The following is a 21,135-nucleotide window of genomic DNA, read 5'->3' as shown; positions in this document are numbered from 1 at the left end:
AAATTACCCAATGGGGTGATGGCCTGCCACACTAAATTGAAGTGTCAAAATCTGGTCCAAAGCACCCGAGGGCCTGGCACCCAAATGACCATGGGTTCGCAGTCAAAGCTAACACTTGAGGGCATCCACTGCCTTGCTATGGCTGGATGATCAGACTGAACGTGCTCTTGAACCTGAGTGAAGATGACTGACAGGAGGACTGTGGCCTGGTGATCTGGATGTAAGCTGTCTGGAGGAACCACTCAGCCAAGTCGAACATTTTTTTCCCCCAAAAAAAGTATCCACTGTGCCTGTGTGAGACTGATGAAGGCTTTCGTTGGTGCAGTACTGATCAAAAACAAAAAGACAAAGAACACTGTAGAAGGAAAACATGAAAATGAAGAAATAGATGAAGAAAAAAGGGACTAGCTTATGCTTGCTCAAAGGAAAATGAAAGTTCCTTCTGATCTACCACTGCAGCAGTCAAGAGGGAACTGAGAGGGAAGGTGAGCGTTGCACCTCTGTGAGTGTGTAGACTGAAAGTTGAGCACAATCTTCCTGCTTGGCTCTAAGGAGTTCTGAATGCTGTTCTGCACAGACGCAGAACTCGTATGTGGGAATGCACAGAGACCATGAAGGAAAATAGAATATACATTTGCAAAGAAAAAACTCAAAAACAAAGTCAGAGAAGTTTACATCCTTACCTGCATCTCCACTGTTAACTCTCCTTCTGGGGATGGCCTTTACCCGTGCAGGTAGAATGGAGTGTTGTTTATCATATTCTGAGGCAACAACTGAATATGACCTTTGAAAAACTGTGCGCTTTGCAAGATCCGTATCTGTGATGGGGCTAGTCTCTAAACTGGAAACAAGTCAGTGTGCTAATTAAAATCCTTATAAGCATTTTAGCAACCCAGTGCAATGTGTATATCCTAGAAGTGAATAGGGGAAAACCTATGAATACAGTCAACCATGGTTTGCTTCGGGATTTGTAAACAGTTTCCAAAATAGATTTCAAATCCTGCATTAGGAGTGAAACCTCATTAGTGTTAACCAGGATTAACAACTGCGTAGATATTATGGTAACCCACGATTCAGGGGTGGTAGGATTGTGAATGCAAGAGGAAAGGGCAAGCAGCAGAGGAGAAGGCATATTAATTCAGGAATGGCAAGTGTTACATCTGCATTAGTCTATAACGTCATTTAAATTATCTTGCAAGTTCTAAGATGTTTGGTATTAGGATTTCAATTTATCTAGAAAATGATCACTTTCTATATTTCAAATAAAATTATAGACCATGTGAAAAAAAAAAATTAGAGTTGCTATGTCAGAACTTGCAGAACTATCACTTTTACTAAATTGCACTGGATTGAAGTTAATATCATGAGCAAGAAACCAGACATTTTCCTTGAATCTCTTCGTAAGGTGGTGAACAGATCTTTCTTCACACATGACTCTTCTGGGTCTTACAAAGTGCAATAAGATGCTCTCCGGCGAGTCTCAAAAAGTGACTGGCTTATAAGAAGACTCCAAGAAATGATCACAGAATGGTCTTAAAAACAACAACCTAGTAGGTAACACACCAATACATATTAATATACACATTGGAGTACCTTGGTGGCATGGATTTCATGTTACTTTCTGGCTCCTCAAAGACATTAGGACTGGCATCAGGAGTAACAGATATATAAGGTGCAGGTACTGAAGTTGAGCGCAAATACCTCATCTCATCCTGAAAGAGGTTGTCGTCTTGATAGCCAACAAAGTTTTCATGATGATGTCTGAAAAGAATTAGGTACTGCATGTTATTAATACCAACCCTTTTTCAGTAGTGTCACCAACCAGCAATTTAAATGGATAAACCAGACAAAAATTAAGACATATGATTATTATTCGTGAACTAAACATCCCTGAACACACCTGGAAGTTGTAGTATTTTAAGTAACTGTCTCAGACACTAATTTATCAAAACCATACTGCCACTCAGGTTAAATTTCTGGACTTTTAAGTTCTGAACTATCTTGGAAGTCTTCAAGATTTGAAGGAAGTCAACAGGAGGTTTGGACTGAAATGTTGTCAGTATGCGGATGATACTCAGCAATACCTCTCGTTTCCATCTGCACATCTCAGGGAGGCTGTGGAACTCTTGAACCAATGTCTGGAGGCTGTTTTGGGATGGATGAGGGTGAACAAGCTGAAACTTAACCCAGACAAGATGGAGGTACTGTGGGTTGGGAAACCAACTACTTCAGATGGAGGTTTACAACTGGTTTTAGATGGGGTTGCACTCCCCCTCAAAGACGAAGTGTGCAGTCCTGGAGTCCTCCTGGACTCTGAACTCACTGGGGAAGCCCAGGTGTCCAGGAGTGCTTTTTACCAGTTTAGGCTGGTATGCCAACTGCAGCCCTATCTGGAGAGGACACACCTTGCCTCAGTTATCCACGCACTAGTCACGTCCAGGCTGGACTATGTAATGTGCTATACGTGGGGCTGCCTTTGAAGACAGTTCAGAAACTTCAGCTTGTGCAGAATGCAGCCGCCCGAGTATTGGTGGGGCAAGGCGATTCGATCATATAATGCCTATACTGTGCCAGCTGCACTGGTTACCAGTGTGTTTCTGAGCCCAATTCAAAGTGCTGGTTTTGACCTTTAAAGCCTTAAATGGTTTGGGACCAAGTTACTTGAAGGACCACCTACACCCATATCAGCCTATCAGCACTTTAAGATCAGAAAGAGAGGCCCTTCTCATTTGCCCACCTGTGACAGCAGTCAGGTGGATGAACACACATGAGAGGGCCTTCTCTACAGTGGCCCCACATCTTTGGAACAAGCTGCCATTGGAGGTCTGCCATGCTTCGTCACTGCAGACTTTTAAGAAGGCCTTGAAAACATATTATCTTACCTTGGCCTTCTTTTGATATGACTGCTACTGCTGTTGTTGCTGCTATCATTGTTGGTTTTATTGTTGGTTTTAATTGTTGTTTTAATTGTTGGCTTTTATTATTTTTATCACTTTTAACACTTTAACTATTTTTATGTATTTTATTGTAATCCAACTTGGGAGGGCTTCTGCCCTGAAAGGCGGCCAAGAAATATTATAAATAAATAATAAATGAAGATTTGTATTCTACACCCTACTCTTTTCCCAGTGCTCTACAGAGCTGATAATATATTAGGTGGGATGGCAGGCTGAGCAACAAGGATGAATACAAACCTAAGTGGCATCTGAATATGCAACCTTTTTCTAGGAGGACCAAAACAAAAAAGGATTTCTTCTGGAAATGCAGAGATATCTCTGGAGAGAAGCCAGCTTGCACAGAGAAATGCAGCAAAGACAAAACCAGACTCCAGCCAGAATCAGCACACTATAGCCACTTCCAGGATGGACTGATTTCTTCTGAGTCTTTGCTTTCTGTAGCCTAAGAGGGAATTCACTCATCCTGTCCTTTGAACTGTTGGACTGGACTGGCTACCATGTTATACATACTAGTTTAAAGTTCAGAGAATGGTTTACAGTATTCCGAGCAAGCATTTTAAAGCACTATTTAAATAAACATCAAGCACTTAGGAGTGAGTGAGAAGTCTTTGGAAGAACATAAAAGGGATGGTAAAAAAAAAATAAAGCTAACCATGTTCTTTGAAATATTTAAATACTTGAACAACCACTTGCTTTAGTGATGCTTGAGAGAATTATACCCCTTTGAGTAAATAACATTCTTCATACACAGAAAGGAAAGTAATTATAATAATTAGCAATAACTGTAGTTAACGTATTGTTTCCTTCAACTAGGAATACTTCAGCAGATGGAAACAGTGATGATCAATTCTTGTGAATTCTGGCTCTTAAAATAACGGTTATCCCAATACCAAATAAATGAATGTTAGATAAACGTAATTATTACTGATACTAACAAACATGGGGGAGGGGGGGAATCAATATATGTTTTTTACCTTGCTAATGTCTGAAGATAGAGACAAGTCATTTTAACAGGAAAATCCTCTGAAATGCCTTCCTTGACACTGGGAAGCTGTGACTGGAATGGTTTGGAAGGATGGTAGCACAAAATACTGGGCTCAGCAGCACTGCTCAAGGCCAGCAAAAACAGTGCATTTGCTTTGATCACTTGATGAGCTTCCATGGTGGGCAAGGCACGAGGTGTCTTGACTTGCATTGGCTTTCTCCTAGATTGTTTGACCTACAAGGAGACAAATAATGCTACTTCATGACTGTAGTAGCAGATCTTCAGGATCCAGTATGAGTTAAACACAACATCCTATCAAAGGAAAAAGGATGCTACCGTAGTCTTTGCACACTGCACTTTCTAGGTATTGCAGTTTTAGCACCTCACATTGGAGCTCCCTGTTTCTAGTCTATCCCCTCTTCAGAGCTAAACCAACATCGCTGTTTGAACATGATAATGTAAAGAAGAATGAAAGGCTGCCTAAAAGTAAATCATCAAAATGGGGATAGACAGCCCAGCCCTGGGACTTATGTTCCACTATAAGGAATTACTCACTGTGGCCCCTAGAGGTACAGTCAGGATAGGTAACAGAGCCTGCAGCCCCTATTATAAATGCTTATCTTTCTCCCTTTCACAGTCACACATGGAAATGCAGAGATTTCAGCACACCTAAATGTGACCCACACTGGTTCCAATTCTTTTCCCATTTCTGACTGTCTTTAGAACAGTATACAGCAGTATTTCCAAGTAAGTTCATTAAAATAACTAGCCCACATTTTTTTGTTAGCTGCTTTCTTTCCTGGTCATCCGCTAGGCGATCTTTTTCAATCTGTTGTGAAAGATAACTTGAAATAACTTCTTAAAAATTCCTCGCCTGGTCTCCTGAAAACAGTTCTAAGCTAATAGAAGTAATCAGGGAGTAGCTATTTACAATCCTGAAGTAAGGTACACCCAGAGAAATTTATTTACTGTACTTTTAAACCACCTGTCAGGGTGGACACTGAGCCCATAGATTCCCAGAGTAGTTCTGCTGCTGAGGAAGAGCAGTCGCTCCTTCGGGAGAGGAGCGCGCTCCTTTTTCCCAGGACCAACAGCTGACGGAGATTCCTCCCACCCACATTCCTAGTTTAGAAAGCAGTCCAGGGAGTGTCTCAGCACAGATAGCAGACTGGGTGGATGCGCGGCGCAGATGCAGAGAGCGGCGCCAAAGGGTTCGCGCTCAAAGAACGGTTGCGCCCAGAGGATCCAAGGGAAAAGGGGAGGGATTCTCCCTAGTCCTTATATTCAGGGGTCTGCCGGTAATTGCCTTTCAAACGGGGACCAACTGTTCCAACTTAGGGCATAGGGATGCTGCTGCTCAGATCTAGTTGCTACCTGTAGAGTTGTAAGTTGTAAAAGAAGAATAAAGCTTTGAAAAGAATCCCTTTGTCTGCGTCTGGACTTGGCTACTGGATTAGACTGAGAGAGCCCTCCAAGGAGCCCTTGACAGCACCCAATAAACAAACTTCTCTGGACAATGTACAATACATTAAAAACATACAGCACAAACATTGAAACAAAAAACAATAAAAACAGTGCAGAATAAAATCGAGATTAATCCAGCAGCAAAGAATAAAACCATTACAACATTGTAAACCAAATTAAAACAAGCTGCAGAACAGAGTGCTAAAAGCACTAAAAACAGTTCTTAATATGCCTGGGAGAATAAAAAAGTCTTCACCTGGTGCCAGAAAGGCTATAATGTAGGCACCAGGCAAGCCTTTCCAAGGAGAGCATTCCACAAACAGGGTACCACCACTGAAAGCAGTATTAGCTGGAAGACACATTTTCTGGTGCCCAAAGCCCAACAAGGACCCAGGCCAGCTGCCAAGCCCAGTATGGAATCATGCAGTCAGGTCACATCCCATCCTGATTATTACTGGGTTGATATAAGGACAGCAAAGGCCCACTATTCTTAGGTGGCTTCACTGCAACATGGAGCTGAGAGAAACCACAAGAGATAGTAAGGAACAGATTAAAAATACCTTTTCTCTTGCTGCTGCCTGCTTTTCACGGAGGTATTTTTCTCTGCACCGATCACAGACGAGGTACCATGTGCTTCCTCCTATGCCACCATCACCACAGTTACCAGCCCATCCACCACAGAAGTGTCCAATGCTGTTATAGCCTTGTCCACCTGCATAGCGGCCACAACCTTAAAATAATGAAAAGTCGTGTTTAATAGTAAGATCACTTAAATCCATTATGTATTTGCCAGGCCAGGTATTCAGTGAGTCAAGTTTTTAAGAGTCTGCCAGAAGAACCTTCAGAGATTTCAGGGTTCTCTTTTACTATTCTTATATTAATCAATGTATGGGCTGCATATGAGAATACATCCTCTTGCGCTGAGACCATCTAAGACATGAGAAAGGTGGGCTCAGGTGCTTAGCTAGTATATTCATTCTGGGCAGATACACCTTCCTCAAGCCATTCCTGGTTCTGATTATGAACCTCAACAATTCATACTGCTAGCCTTCATTCTGAGGTCAGCATTACAGCCCTGTGAGTTCTCCTCCAGCCTGGATTGTAATTTGAGTTAGAGAAAAACTCTCCCCTCCCTGCCTCCTGCCTTTCCACTTTTCTGTCTTGGGTGGTGGCAGGAAGACCTTCCTTTGGACACTTGCTGTAAAGCTATGTTTGAGCTGCCAGGGAGCATGGGAAATTGATGACTGTACAAAGGTGCTTGATGACTATTCTAAGGATTCAAGTGTCCTTGGGAAATACATTTCCCAGGGATCCTGGCATTCCGGATGCTGCTATAAGCAGTGCTCCAGGAAGTGACAGGGAGACAGGCTGGTCTCCCTTCCTGATACTGTCCTCAGGCCAGGTAAATGGGTGGCAGAGGCCTTACAGATAGAGGAGTAGGGGGAGCAGGGTGTTTCAATTCTGTCACACTTCCAGTAATGTCACTGGGGTGCAACTTGGGCTCAGATTAAACCAATACGGTTAATCACTTGTATTGTTGTCAGGAAAAATGTGGTAATTCAGATTCTGATCCAAGATGGAGAATATCAGAGTCTTTAAATCACCTTGAACAAACTGGTTTCTATCTTATCAACAGTATATTACTAAGGGTTCAGTGAAGCCAAGCAACAGAAAACATGGAATTAATCCTATCTGCCCTGTTTACCTATAAAGCAGGGATCTGATTTTAACTTCAAAAGGGACACAGTGACGAGGGGAGCCTTACTTCCTTGTGTTTCATTGCCTAAACTGCCACCTCCCCAGCTTGGCCCCAATTCCAGAAGAGAGCTGGGTCAAGAAAATGAGCCTGGGCAATGGAAAATGGGAAGTCAAGGCAGGGAAGGATTCAGCTCCCCCCACCCAACCCCATTCCCTGATTTATATATGGATAGAGCAGACATATGATTAAACAAAATGTGACCGCTGCCACGATGCCTAGTTTGGCCCTTAAGCTCACACTTCTAGGTCAGTTTCCATTTTCTTTGTCATGTACAGCAGTAGTCCTTTGCATAATACAAAGAACAGATTTTATGCGAAGGCCATCTTACCTGGATGAGCTTGTCTCATGTGATAAGTCACTGGATATGGGTGGGATTCCCCACACAGTTCACAGATTGTATCCTTCTCTGGTCCCCCCACTGCAAGCTGAGCCATTTCACCAAAGAGATTCCCCCTTGGTCTGGCCTCAGCCTTTTCTTTTTTCTTCTTTTCCTTTTTGGATTTCTTGTTATCTTTATCGCTTTCTTTCTTCTTCAATACTGCACAGGACCCAGGACTTGGAAATATCATGTTCTGAGAAGCTGCCTTGATCGTTGCCAGAGAAATGTCTTCCCAAAAGGCTACTAGGTGCTGCAGTGTTAAGGGAAGAGGAGACTTGGACTTCACAGTATTGTGACTGGATGTTTCAAAAGAGGTAGCTTCATTTTTTCCATCCTCACATCGTTCATGAAGAGGAGGCTCTTTAAGCATAGACAGGACCTTATTTTTATTTATGCTGCCCATTTTTGATATGTCAGGCCCATGGGGGGCTATGTTAAACATATTCAGAGCAGAAGATATTTCCAGGGAATGTCTGTTTTTCAATTTTGTTTCTTTTTCTTCTACAGGCTGTTGGCCAAGATTGCTTCTAATTGGTGCATGCTCTTTAGAAAGTTCAGGATTAAATTTCAAAAAGGATGAGCAGGCCATTGCATCATGGACTATCCCTTCATGCCACAGGAAAGAAGCAAAGACAGCCCTGGCACATTCTGCCACAGATGGAGACATCGCTTGTTTGGCAGGCTCTACAGGCCTGGCTCCATCCCCTTTGAAAAGACAGACAGACTTTTCCTTTTTGGGCCTTGTATGCCTATTTGCACATTTGCGGCTCACTTTTGGAGAGGCTCTCAGATCTTGCTCATCTTTCAGTGGGGCTTTTCCTATGCTGAAATGAACTTTACTCGAGCCATCATCTACACTTTTGAATTCAGAATTATCTTCACATGTACTATCTGTGATGCTATTTGTCTTTAAGGTACTTGAAGTGCAGACTTCAACAACTTCACTGTGAAGGTTTTCTTGTACAACGTGAGGAGAAGGAGCTCTGTTTTCTGTTTCATTTGCAGGTTTCCCATCTTTTGACACAATCTTTGGCTTGGGCGAAGTGGACCTTCCCCTTAGTGGTTCTGTTAGGGGCACCTTCTTTTTGCGAAGAGTATCTGGGTCCAATGTATACGAATCTGATTTGGAGCGCTCCCGAGGAGGATCAAGCTTTGTTTTCACAGGGGCTGCAGGTTTCTGAGACAGAGGCTTTTCATGAGGAGATGATGACCGTCGAGAACCAACACCAGAGGTACAGGATTTACCTGCTGACAGAATCTTTGGAGAAGATGACCTAGTGCCTGGCCCTGGAGATTCTGCCCTCAGACTGGACGTTGTCCTCCCATCAGATTTTAAGGTTTGCAGTGTGTTATGGTTAGGAGACAGCGATCTGCTGTGGGAATCTGACCTCAGCTTTCCGGTATCAGATTTCAGCATCAGAGATTCACTAGCAGATAAGCTCTCTGCATTCCTGGGTTTCTTCTGCTCTGCAACAGTGTGACTCATACGCCCATCAGGTTTAGGTGACCTATCCACTCTGTATTTTGATGCCATGTCAGACTTCCCTGCCGGAGAAATTGGTCTAGCAGCTGCAGTAAAATTCAATCTGTCACCTGTATGATACATTTTATAATAAGTTTAAAAGGAAAGTGTGTATTTATAATACAAAGAATCACAATGCTGAATGGCCATATAAATTCATTCAGGCTTCTCAGTAACAGAAAACCAGTAACAGCTAGAGGGAAGAGTAGGATATTATATTAGATAGAAAGAAGAGAAAATTATGAGCTCAATACATTATGGGTTGGATCCAGAGAAGTGCAAGCCGAACCCAGTTTGTGCAATGAAGTTATTCTGGCCCCTCCCCTCCACTGTAGCCCCCTGTGCCCTCTCCCTAAAAGCCACTTCTGGGAATCAGTATTCCCTCTAGAATAGTGGAAACACAGGGGGTTGCAGCAGAACTGGGCAATCAGCAGAATTGGGAGGCACACATGTGGAAGTACATTTCTACTTGTGTAAGGTGCCTCTGGATCCAAGCATATGTGAGGATCCACCTCATGAAAAGCTGTCAGCATTCTCAAGTGCTGACAGTACTAACTGCCCATTACAGGTATGAAGGGGGACTGGAATAAGTCCCCACCCCACCCCCACCCCCACAGGATCAGCACTATCTCATCAAGTACTTGAGTGATCCCAGTCAAACAAGGTGTACTAAAACTACAGCTGAGATGTGGGGGTTCTTCCCCATGCAAAACATTTTGCATGCACAGGGCCCAATACAAAAGAGGTTTGTATATGAAAGCAGGTTTCTACACACACAGGACTTGATCTACAGTTCAATGAGCAAAGGTTCCACTTACAGAATGGGATGCTCTTGGCTATCCCTTCCCCATACAGCCCCTGAAAATCTGCTCCAGGGAGCTGGGGATTCATCCCAAATAACATGGAAAGTTATTCCAGCTGCATGAGAAAGGGGGAATGTACAAATGGAAGGGGCCCTTTTGTTCACATAAAAGTACTTTTGGATCCAACCCATAGATCATCCTTTCAGGATTGAGATGAGTGATTTAACAGTGTTCAATACGTAGCTAAAATTCACATGCACCCTATCTGCTAACAACAATATCTGATGAAGATACAAACAAAAGGTTTATTTCAAGACCTTAAAAAAGGACTTTCAAATGCTAATATACCACATACACATACAAATGCTAATATACCACATTAAAGCAAGTTTTGTTGACTAGATGTACCAGAATTAGACTACCCAATGCCAGTATTCTTAAGCCTTGCCTATCTGACAACCTAAAACATGTTAGAAGAAGATTTAGTTACCAACTTGTTCTTCCATGCTAAAAATATACAGAAGGTATGAAGTACAATTCAAAATTAGAACTAAAGGAAAGGTTTATAAGCATGTTGGGTGGGAGTGTCAGGTTCACTGAAGCTAACATTATATACATAACCGTGTAATGCTCAATAACTATACTTTCCCCCAAAACAATAAAAGCACACAGACGTTCAAAGTAAAAAATAAAATGCTACTATTTGGATATAAAAATCAAACCCTAAACTATGGTATTTATTGTAAATACCAAAAATATAAAGATAACAAAAATATACAGAATCTCATACTGTTTCCCTTCAACAAAGTGGAGAATGATCATATAGAAAGTTTCTCCATGTATTTCCAAATGTCACTGGTGGGCTATCTAAACCATTTTTAAGCTTAGGATGCTAAACTGATATATGCTAGTCACTGGCATTCATAAAAAACCCCACACATTTACAGCACGTTATTAAGTCACTGCAATTAAGTAGAGCAAATAGAACACTAAGCACAAACTTTTTCTTCAAGTGAATGGAATGAGATGGACTGAGTAGGAAAACGTATTTTATTTATCAATTTCCAACAACTTTTGAATAACCTGTCTACAATGGCATGCGTACCCACCCTTTAGTTTGTGTGTGAGAGATGAAATAGCAGAGGCAGGCACAGCTACATCATTACTTTTGTAAATGCGCTCACGAGAAGCAAGGCTGCGAGATGGAGTTTCTATAGTGGAAAAGTGGCACAGAAGCAGCATAGATTGAATGGAAAAATAGCAAAGATAAAAAAAACAAGCAAAGCAAGCAGTTCAAAGGAGACACATCTATTCTGTGACACAGTCAAATGTGTTTTAATTCACTGTTAAGGATTTAACAAGAATATTTGCTCTAGATGTTACTTGCCTCCAAAATAATAAACCAATGTTATTTTTCAAAACAGCGTTAAGGAAAACCAAACTGTGAATTCTTACAGAAGCAGCAAATGGTTGATTGAAAAATAATAATGAAATAGCAACTAATGAATTGTTTTGTTCTGTTCATTCATTGTTTTGCTATCACCTCTAATAGCCTAAGCCCAGGTAAAGTAAGCCTGAAACGTTTACATATCTGATTACTATTCTGTACGCTTAGGTGCACACATGATTTCATTGTCTGGCTTTGCATAGGAAAGGTGAAGTTTTTTAGTCATTCTAAAAATAAGAGAAATTACCAAATGAAAAACATTAATTATACAATCATTTTGCGGGTTTTGAACTGGGGACAACTGCTTTTGTAAGTTCTCCTTCCTAAATCCTTTTATTAATTCAATCATTTAGCAAAAAAAACAACAACACCCATCAGAAAACTATTTGTTGACAAGAGCTTATGCAATAGGTGAGCTCACCCCAATCTACAGCTTGCAGGTTAACCAAAGCCTGGCTAGTGAAAGATCAATGCTTTCAGCTTTGCCCTATGTATTAATGATGATGATGATCATCATCATCATCATCATCATCCCACAAAAAAGACCTTTAACTATTATTTTTCAATTATGTATCTTTCAGTAATGGTCCTGGTGATGACGGCCTTACAGAACAGGGAAACTGGATTAATTCTTAAGGTAAGAATTGGAAGCACACCAGTGAAAGTCAATTTCCATACTTGAATCACAGCACTAATATCATACCTGTTTGAATTAACTTATCTTATTCTTGGTGTATGGAGTTTTACTTCTCCAAAAGTGGTCTATAACTCCCATCAGCACCAGTCAGAATGGTCAATGGTCAAGAATGATGGGAGTTGTGCTTCAAACTGTCTGGAGGACATTGGGGAAGGCTGGTCTACAACCTTCTCCTGTGCTCCAAGATTAAGGATCCTCCCACCTCATCTGCTATTAACCAGATCAAGGAAAAAGATTGCTTCCAGATAAAGGAACCTTTTCCTAAGCTTTCCTAAGCTTTAGAAATGCCTGGGGCTTAAGCAGAGGACAAAGATCATTCTAGTCCCCACAAGCTGGGCTTGACTGAGAGAGGCATGTTGCACCTTAAGATTTGCAAGCATGGTGCTGCATCTTTCCAACTCTGCTTAAACCACAATGACATCACAAGAAGTGTTTTAAATTCTCCTTGCTTGTGATGCAGTATTGGGAGGGGTGGAGATTTGGAAAGCCTGCTATATGCACACAAGCCTATTAGTAGAACCAAAGAGCCATTGCTGACTTGTAATACGTTATGCAATTTTCTTTTAACAGCTGACCTCAAGGCTGTCTCACAACTGCTTTTGTAGGTCCCCTCAGATTCAGAACTAGTTCACCATGCTGCATAGGGGGTTGGTATCAACAAGTTTAAAGTCACCCTGGACTCATAGAACTAATTCTGTGGTTCTTTAGATGCTGGCCCAAATATGCATAAAACAATGATCTCTATAAATTCACGTTTTGCAGAATTCTAAAATCTATATGGTTTCCCATACAGCACAAGACACATTCACAGGGGTAGGAACTATAAGGGATAGCACAGGGATAGGCATACTATAAGGAAGGAATTAAGCCTAAAACAAGACTAGAGACTAAAACTGTAACCCTATGCACACTTTCCTCAGAGTAAACTGAAATGAATACAGTGGGTTTCACTTCCACTTTGGTCAACAGGCTTACTGCCACAAAATGCAGGATGTTATGGTGCTTTTTCATTACCACGTAAGCGCATTGTCATATAACATGCTTTACGCCTATCAACTCGGAGCCAAACTACCAGTGACGTTAAAGGCATCTTTAATGTCAACAGGGGACTTCCTCCTAACGCAAATACTAGCTTCAGAGGCAGGATTTTCCTTGGGGGAGGGAGAGGAAAGGGTGAAACCCCCTCTCCATGCCTGTTCTGATAGCATTAATTAGCCCCCCATACACACACACACACAGAGATTCCATTTGCATTTAACATCACTAGTAATTTGACCCTCAGTGACTCAAGAACATGAAAAACAAAATTGTGAGCCAGCACAGAGGTTTTGCTTCAAATGTGTAATAACCTTCCCTTCTCAGTCAGACCATGTTCTTCATGTAACAGGATAGAGATGTCTTTGCATGATTCTCAGCAGAGATGGCATGTACATTATTGAATGTATGAAGAGTTTTGAGTTCATATTAAAACAAGTTGTCCGATTGCTTCCATTGGACATCCAAATAGCCTGCTAGTCCCTGACTACCTCATTGCAATCTGACCAACAAGTTGGGCTCCTTCTGGAGCCATCAATCATTCAAATGTGGAGGCATGGACATTTAGGAGCTCACAAACATCCGTGTGGAAAGGGCTATGCAAATCAGACCTGACTAGTACATACCGTAATAAGCCTATCTTTTTATTTTGGCTGTATATACAAGAGTTACATATACAGTCTAGTAAACAACAAATAAATACAAATTTCATGAAAAATTAGATAAGGGAGAGTTACAGTAGATATATAACACTGTTAACTTAAACACTCTCCAGTTCCTTGAACAGTGAGAAGCCTAGGGCAGCACTACAATGTCTGTTTTATTGTTGTAAGAATGCAGATACTTAGGCTGTCTTTGTAATATCTACTGACAAATATAAAAGCAGAACATAGCGGAAGCAAAGCAAGCAGCACAACCACTAATCCTGCTTTAGATTCACAAAGAGAAACTGTGCTCCAAAGATGCTTTCATCTTAGCCAAGTCTAGCTAAAAACTCCCAGCTCTGCTTTTCATGGTGTCTGCATTCAAACTGTAAGCAGCTTCGGGCTGTTACTCTGTCCGTCCCGCAATCTCTAATGGGTATCACATTCCAAAGGCCATTGGAATCACATTCGAGATTCCAGGCCATTAAGGACCTTCAAGCTTTGTTGTTGTTGTGCCCTTATCATCTGTTAGTTGCTAGGTAAGCAAAACTATAGCAATAAGCTCATTCGCAGTAATTAAGACAGCCAAACTCATAAAAATGTGAACAGGAAATAGAGTAAAAAAATGGATGATGAGATAAACCCGCACATTTAGTCCAGCCAAAGAATATTAAATTGCTCAAAAATCTTGGATTTGAGGGATGTACATTTATGAACAAAGCTTTCCTAAGAATTAAGTAAACAAAGGCATCAAGAATTAAAATTATAATTGCCAAAATCTGTTCCCAAAGAGTGGCCATACAACAGAGTCTGTGTGGTAAAAATCACAAGTTCTGTGACACCTGAAAAATGAATGTGCCACAGCACAAGCTTCTGTGGGCAAAACCTTACATCAGACATGTGCCTGATAAAACAGGCCCTTGTCTACAAAAGCTTATGCCACAATAACATTGTTAGTTTTTAAGGCATCACAGAATCTTGACTCTTGACTAAGCATCTTACCCTTCACTTCAGTCCCAAATAAGTCACTTTTGGTTTGATTCCACTAAATATCCTGGAAAACTATTAGAGCGTTGAATAACTGTACATAAAACATGTTATTCAAAGGTTACATCAAAAGATCTAGCAAAAGATGAAATATACATTACTTCAATTATAAAATATCATTTATATTTTATTGAGATTTCTGAATAAGAGAGAAGTTATCTGAGGATCAGTGGTAAATAAAAGAAAATGCTTTGAATACTCTTGTTTATGTTCTTGTTTGTCACTTTGTTTTGTGAGAATGATAAAAGGGATGGAAACAACTATTTACAGAATGGGAGTCACAAGACAACAACATTTAAGTGAAAGATAAATGAAATATTCAAACGTACTAGAACCCTGATAGAGTGTCATGACTAAATCCAAATGGAAAATACAATACTGACAGCATTGCCTTATGTAGGCAAAAGAAGAAATCTGATATGCCAGATCACTTTGATCTACAAAAGAGGAAACTGCCTCACTTGGGTGGCTACCACAATGAATGTTAAGAGTCTGCAGCCTGAAAGAACTGGCATGGAATGAAGCAACTTAGGTGCTTGAGATCAATTACCAACTTTGCTCTGCCACTTTTCTTGAGCACCAAGGTGACTATCAAGTATAAGCTATTTTGGCTTTGGATGGTCCATAACTTCCCATACTAGCTGAATGATTTGGGGTAGATTATAGAATTACTTGCTGTTTGGATAGATTCCCTGACACTTAGAATCTATTGTGGTGAAACTCAACTCTAAGCCTTGAGGATCACTCCAGTAGCTATTATTATAGTGTCCTACAAAGCTTCCACAAATAATTGCAGTCTCCTCCTTTCCAAAAAACCCAGCACAGGGGAAGAACACATCAGTCCTGTTCCAGTAAATGCCAAATCTGCTCACCTTCTAGTGGTCACCTCAGAAGCAGAGAAATGCAATGAAAGACCCTCCCCCACAAATATCCTAGAAATGAAATGACATGGAGATCTCCCAAATTCCTCAGGTAGCGTCTATGAAAAGACTTTTCCCCCAACTTATTCAGCTATGATTCCCACTGTCTCTTCAGTCCATGTTCATGATATACTGCTGATCTAAGACTTGATGGGAGAATCTATCATCCAACACCTCAGCCAGATTGTTGGATAGTACTGGACAGCTATACTAGATTCCGCTGGCACTGCATCAACCAAGATGTCTGCCATATAAAAGCGCCAATAGAAATTTTTGGGAACGCAGCCCTGGTGTTATCTTGGTGAAACAATTCAAATTCATTTCCTCATGAGAATATGGCTATAGAAAAGGGCATCAATCAGCGATCTGAAAGTTCAGCTCCCACCTCAAGTAATCTGTACATGATTTTAGCCCTGAGGTCATTAAAATCTGTCAAAGTTTGACAGGCATTTGGGGTGGGCTAGGGTAATTTTAGAAATGTGATGTTTTTAATGTTGAATTTTATTGTATAAACTGTTTTTATTGTTATACATCACCCAGAGTGGCTGGGTGACTGGCCAGATGGGTGATTAATAAATTTAATTAATAAACAAACAAATAAATAAATAAAGTTTGTCCTTTCCCTGAAACTGTTTATTATTAGCAACAGCAGCAGCTAGTACCAACAAGTCCATTTTCTGAGACTAAGAAAAAGGAAGTGTCCAGATTTTGGTGCGAAGGACAGATTTAAAGCACATTGACTAGCATGGATCATTAACATTTATTGTTAACAGCCTGTTCAAAGCAAGGTCTAACGGAAGCAGGCAACTTCCCTTTGCTGGTTTAACTAATCTTTAAGACCAAGAGGTTACACCTACTCCAAGGCAGATGTGGTATGTCATGTTAGCCACCTTATCTACCACACAAAGAGAAATATCCTCCCGCTGAAGCTTCCTTCCTCTACAGAAGAATCACAAGAACATGAGTACTAAAACTCCTGATGTGCCCCCCTTGTGCACTCCAATGAAGCCAAGGCAGAGGGAAAGTTACAGTACTGTCAACTGTAATCCTCTGGTTTTTTTCTCTTTCATTCATTTTCACTCTGAAAATACTTCTCAGCCTGAAATTCCTCTCCACCTTATGGAGCTGGATGAGCTCCTTAGGGATATTAGACAGTAGATGACTGGGCACTGGACCAGTTAGAAAAGGATTTAGGCCCTTTGCTCTTTGTACCTTGATACACTTAAGGGTCCTGAGAATAAGGGACCAAAACTACAGAAGAAGGTGGCTATGTTTGGATTATTCACCCAAAGCAGATGACTCAAGGGCACTTCTACCAATTTCTGCAAGTCCTTTCTGCAGGGTGCTGCTGCACTTGTGTCCTGCTTGTGGGTTCCCGGTCAACAGCTGGTTGGCCACTGTGTGAACAAAATGCTAGACTAGATGGACCCTTGCTCTGATCCAGCGTGGCTCTTCTTATGTTCTTTGTCTTCATAGGGATGGCAGCTATGATTCCATTCAGGTGTCTCAAAACCAGGTATAGGCACAGGGGAATATGGTGAAATGAAGAATGCTCACAAACCTGTGTGGGCTATTTACAAATAATCTTGTCGTTCCCAAGGTCTAGATCAACTGGTAAGTAGAAGTGAGGTCTTCATTCCTGTTGTGTTTCTTACTCTGGTTTTGTTTTACCACTATCAGCTGGAGGAAGGACATCCTGATAGTGCCTCATTTCAGCGTTGGCTAGAAAGCTTGCACAGACCGGCCTCTTCTGGTGCTCCCAGGGGAGGGGAAGAAGACACCAAGTGAGCCTTCTTGGCATGACATTCACACTCTGGAATGCTCTCCCACATGTGGTCCGAGAGGCAGAAACTGTAGAGACCTTTAGCCACTTCTTGAAGACGCATCTATTTACTCAAGCATTTCCTGACTTGTAATTGCACTGCTGTTTTACTGTTCATGTCATGTTTTAATGCATTTATTATTTTATACTGTTTTTATATTACCTTTTATATTGTATTGTATGTATTTTTTATGTAAACTGCTTAGAGATCTTTGGATATCAAGCGGTATACAAGTAGTTTAAATAAATAAATAAAATACCTGGCACATCCAGTTTACAGAACAGACTCATATCTCTTTGAAAACAGGCATAAATTAAAGCCTAAAGGTACAAAATAGTCATTCTGGAGCACCAATTTTATGATTCCTCTCTAGCTGAGCAGAAAAATTAATTGGAAAGGATAGCTGGAACCTTATATTAACCTGCATGATAAACCAACTGAAACCATTTGAAGGTAGCTAAAGGAGCTGTGATATCAAAACTATTATATAACCTATTATATAAACCACATGATTTATGTGAACTTCCCAGTTCACATATCACGACAACCCAGAGGCTGTTGTCATGCAGCAGCCGGGCTTACCACTTCCAATTAACAACGCATGAACATTTTGGGATGTTATTGTGACATGAGAATCCAGAGCTCTGGGCTTCTTAGGAGTTAAAGAACCCAGTTAACTCACTGTTGCTCACCTCTACCAATTAATGGGTGACATAACCCACAAATTGGCATTACATGTGAACCAGGTCAATAATTTTCAAGTAAATAATTTTAAACAATCTTACAGAATTCTATTTTGTTAACGGTGAAGCCTCCCAGTATGTCATTTATCAAAAAATGAAGAAGTTAATACCGGAATTTCTAGCAAAGCTCTGGTATAACTGCAATAGGCTTGTGCACTACAGCTCAAGATGTACCAATGCATATTTTATATTTCTTCCATGTGCTACAGCAGCATGGAAGTATTTGAAACCCTTTAACTGAACTGAAATCCTAAAAAGGTCAGTGCAGTAATCCCTAATAATTGCTGGAAGACTGGAGTTTGCTTCAAAGTTATGGAAAGCCAACATAAAAGAAAAAGAAAAAAGAAGACGGTGCATTGATGGATGATTAGTAGCTGGTAAGCAACTAAGGTTTTTATAGCAATGGCAAAGCTTCAGAAATGGACTGATGAGGCAGGAAAGGCTGACAGACTTACTCTGAAGCTGTGGCTGAGGTTGCTGGAAGGAAAGGGACTGTCCAAACACAAATGGGCTGTGGACTAGGGAAGAGGGAGTTTTTGCAGCTTGATCAAAGATGGAAGGAGCTGGGAGACTAGGCCGTGACTGAATGGAATTCAGTATGGCACTCAGTTGGTCACCTGCAGCGGGCAAAACAGTCAAAACTACAACCTGTTACTTTCCAAAAAGTGCTGAATGAACTTCATTTTAAAGTTTAGTATTGATAAAACCTGCACTTGTCTGCGATCTTGTAACTAAGTATTACTCTATAACAAGACACAGTGTATAAAGTGATGCAGTTACCGAGAAATATTTGGTAGAACCATAGGTAGTTCAATCAAATATTTTTGCAAGGAGAGAGGGGAAGAGGATGACTAGATGTGCAAGTGATTCAAAAAACATTTCCCCCCAATGTTCCTCTCATTCGTTTCCTTTTGAAAATGAGAACAAAAATTTACCATGACCTAAAAAAGGAACTCTTGTATAATAGGACTGGGAACAAAGACTTGAGAAATGGGAGTAAGGAAACAGCAAAAAGGTATGTTTACTAGAACACTTAAATCACAGACAGCTTCCCTTCAGAATAAACTTTAGACCAAGGACTGAATGTGATTTTATGTATTACTGAGAGTCATTGTTAGGAAACACCACAGCTAGATAGTAAGTTCAACCACTATTTTTAAGTGGTATTAGTTCTCAAATGACTTTCATGCCTTATTTCTCAGAAAAGAGTATTTAAGCATGCTATTTGTTATCACATGCACCAATTTTGAACTGCACAGCACTTTAAAGACCCCACTATTCATTTTTAAATAAAAAAGTTTTGGTCCTTAGGTAAATGAGATTCAAGAAGGCAGCCTAAAAATAATTTACAATAAATAAATAAATAACTTTTTTCTTCCTTCTTTTACTAATCTTAAACAAAACACAACTTTTGTAAATGGACCTATATTATTTTTTTGGTGTCAACTATATAGACATGTTCACCAAGTCTGTATATTTGAAAGATTCATTTTATTTATTGTTAAATTCTAGTTCTCAGCACTGGCCATAGGGCCGTCTTTCATGTCTGGGATAGCAATGTCTTCCACTAGATAGCTAAAACTTTGTTTAGAAGGGCTTTGGGGATATGAAAGGCTTTGGTCCTGTGCTGATGTGTGATGTAACTTGATACATTGAATGGTTTTATTGCTGGAAGATGTTTAATTGATCACCCGTCTTTTAGTATTCTGCAGTTTTTAAAATTTGGCTTGTTTTTGACCTATTATTGCTAGCAGCCTTGCCCTAAGGAAAGGCAAAATATAAGCGTTTTGAATGAATAAGTCCCTCCTGGTTAAAGGCAGGGCCAACTTTTGACTTCACATGGGAAAGGGCATTCGCTGCCCTTGCATACTGAGCTTGGCAAAGCCAGAACCCCTTAGCCCTTGGTACAAAACAAAGCTGGTAAGAATAGAACAAAACAACTTTGGAATCCCTGCAATGCCCTGTCCACCTCCCCCACATGTCTATATGTACATCCTAAGCCAAAACACTCAACTGGATGGGTAAGTTGACTTCTGGCCACCTCTGAGAATGGGTATTTTCCACTGGGATAACATTATGCTTATACTTGATACATCATTCATGCTTTAGATCAGCCTTCCCCAACCTGATACAGTCCAGATGTTTTGGACTACAATGCTCAGGATCCCTCACTCTTCGTGATGCTAGCTGGGGCTGATGGGAGTTGAATTCCAAAACATCTGGAGGGCACCAGGTTGGGGAAGGCTGCCTTAGATAAAATTCCTCCTTCCTGGAACATGCAGAGTGATAGTGGGAACCTTCTGCCCCAAGTCTGCGCATTCAAGGGTGAAGGATTGGCACAAATTGAATGTATGAAAGGTTCCCAGGTTTTTATTTGCCTAACTCTGAGATCTAGCAGATGACAGTCTTCTTGTGTCATGCTTCTTTTGGAAATAGGTATGCAAGGCCCCACAATTCTGGAAGCTCAGAAAGCATTCTAGGAGCTTACCAAACATTAGGTAAGGTTTTGCCAGGAAGGTGTAAGGACAATGATTTCAGCAGCCTTTTGGGGTTGATCCTCTAAGGAGGAGATGTCTGGGTGAGCATCTGTAAATATGTTCACTAGCCAATCTTCTCTCATATGCAGATGCATTATTTGGGACTGTATGTCTGGATGGCCTGAGATATGGTCTGAGATATGGCTATCAGCTGGATGATCAACCCTACAGGATTACTGCTTTTTTATTTCTCAAAAGTGGAAGACTACCCTCTGGCTACCTAAAGGAGGGCATTTTGATAACAAGGAATATTTTTTCCTTTTAAGATACCCAATTCTGAAATCCTTTGTGGTGATATGATTACAAGCAAGAACAATGTGTTTAAGGGGAATTCCTTAAGGGGAATTTTAGCCAGAAATATAAAGGAGAGCTC

General features: G+C 40.7%; 1 protein-coding gene across 20 annotated transcripts in view; it reads right to left on the bottom strand.

Moving 5' to 3' along the window:
• Nucleotides 1–21,135, bottom strand: part of MYCBP2 (MYC binding protein 2) — a 198,523-nt gene that overhangs the window by 37,943 nt on the left and 139,445 nt on the right. For 12 of the 20 annotated variants that reach the window (XR_014789262.1, XR_014789263.1, XM_084844781.1 and 9 more), the window contains 6 exons: nucleotides 18,681–18,842; nucleotides 7,494–9,137; nucleotides 5,967–6,136; nucleotides 3,932–4,176; nucleotides 1,594–1,761; nucleotides 684–841 (listed from right to left, as the gene is read on the bottom strand). Coding sequence is in view for 18 of the 20 variants with exons in the window: in XM_084844781.1 (XP_084700907.1) it covers nucleotides 684–841; nucleotides 1,594–1,761; nucleotides 3,932–4,176; nucleotides 5,967–6,136; nucleotides 7,494–9,137; nucleotides 18,681–18,842 (2,547 nt within the window). In the remaining 2 variants the exon portion in view is untranslated. Of the gene's footprint in view, nucleotides 1–683; nucleotides 842–1,593; nucleotides 1,762–3,931; nucleotides 4,177–5,966; nucleotides 6,137–7,493; nucleotides 9,138–10,978; nucleotides 11,081–18,680; nucleotides 18,843–21,135 lie in introns of all 20 variants that reach the window. The other 8 variants (XM_084844788.1, XM_084844790.1, XM_084844794.1 and 5 more) reach the window with 2 other exon arrangements.

The sequence above is a fragment of the Heloderma suspectum genome, chromosome 3, assembly GCF_057233095.1.
Source record: "Heloderma suspectum isolate Gila_16-S chromosome 3, 16-S_ref, whole genome shotgun sequence".
NCBI lineage: Eukaryota > Metazoa > Chordata > Lepidosauria > Squamata > Helodermatidae > Heloderma > Heloderma suspectum.
The sequence above is the reverse complement of the archived record's forward strand: the minus strand, read 5'-3'. Positions and strand labels throughout refer to the sequence as shown.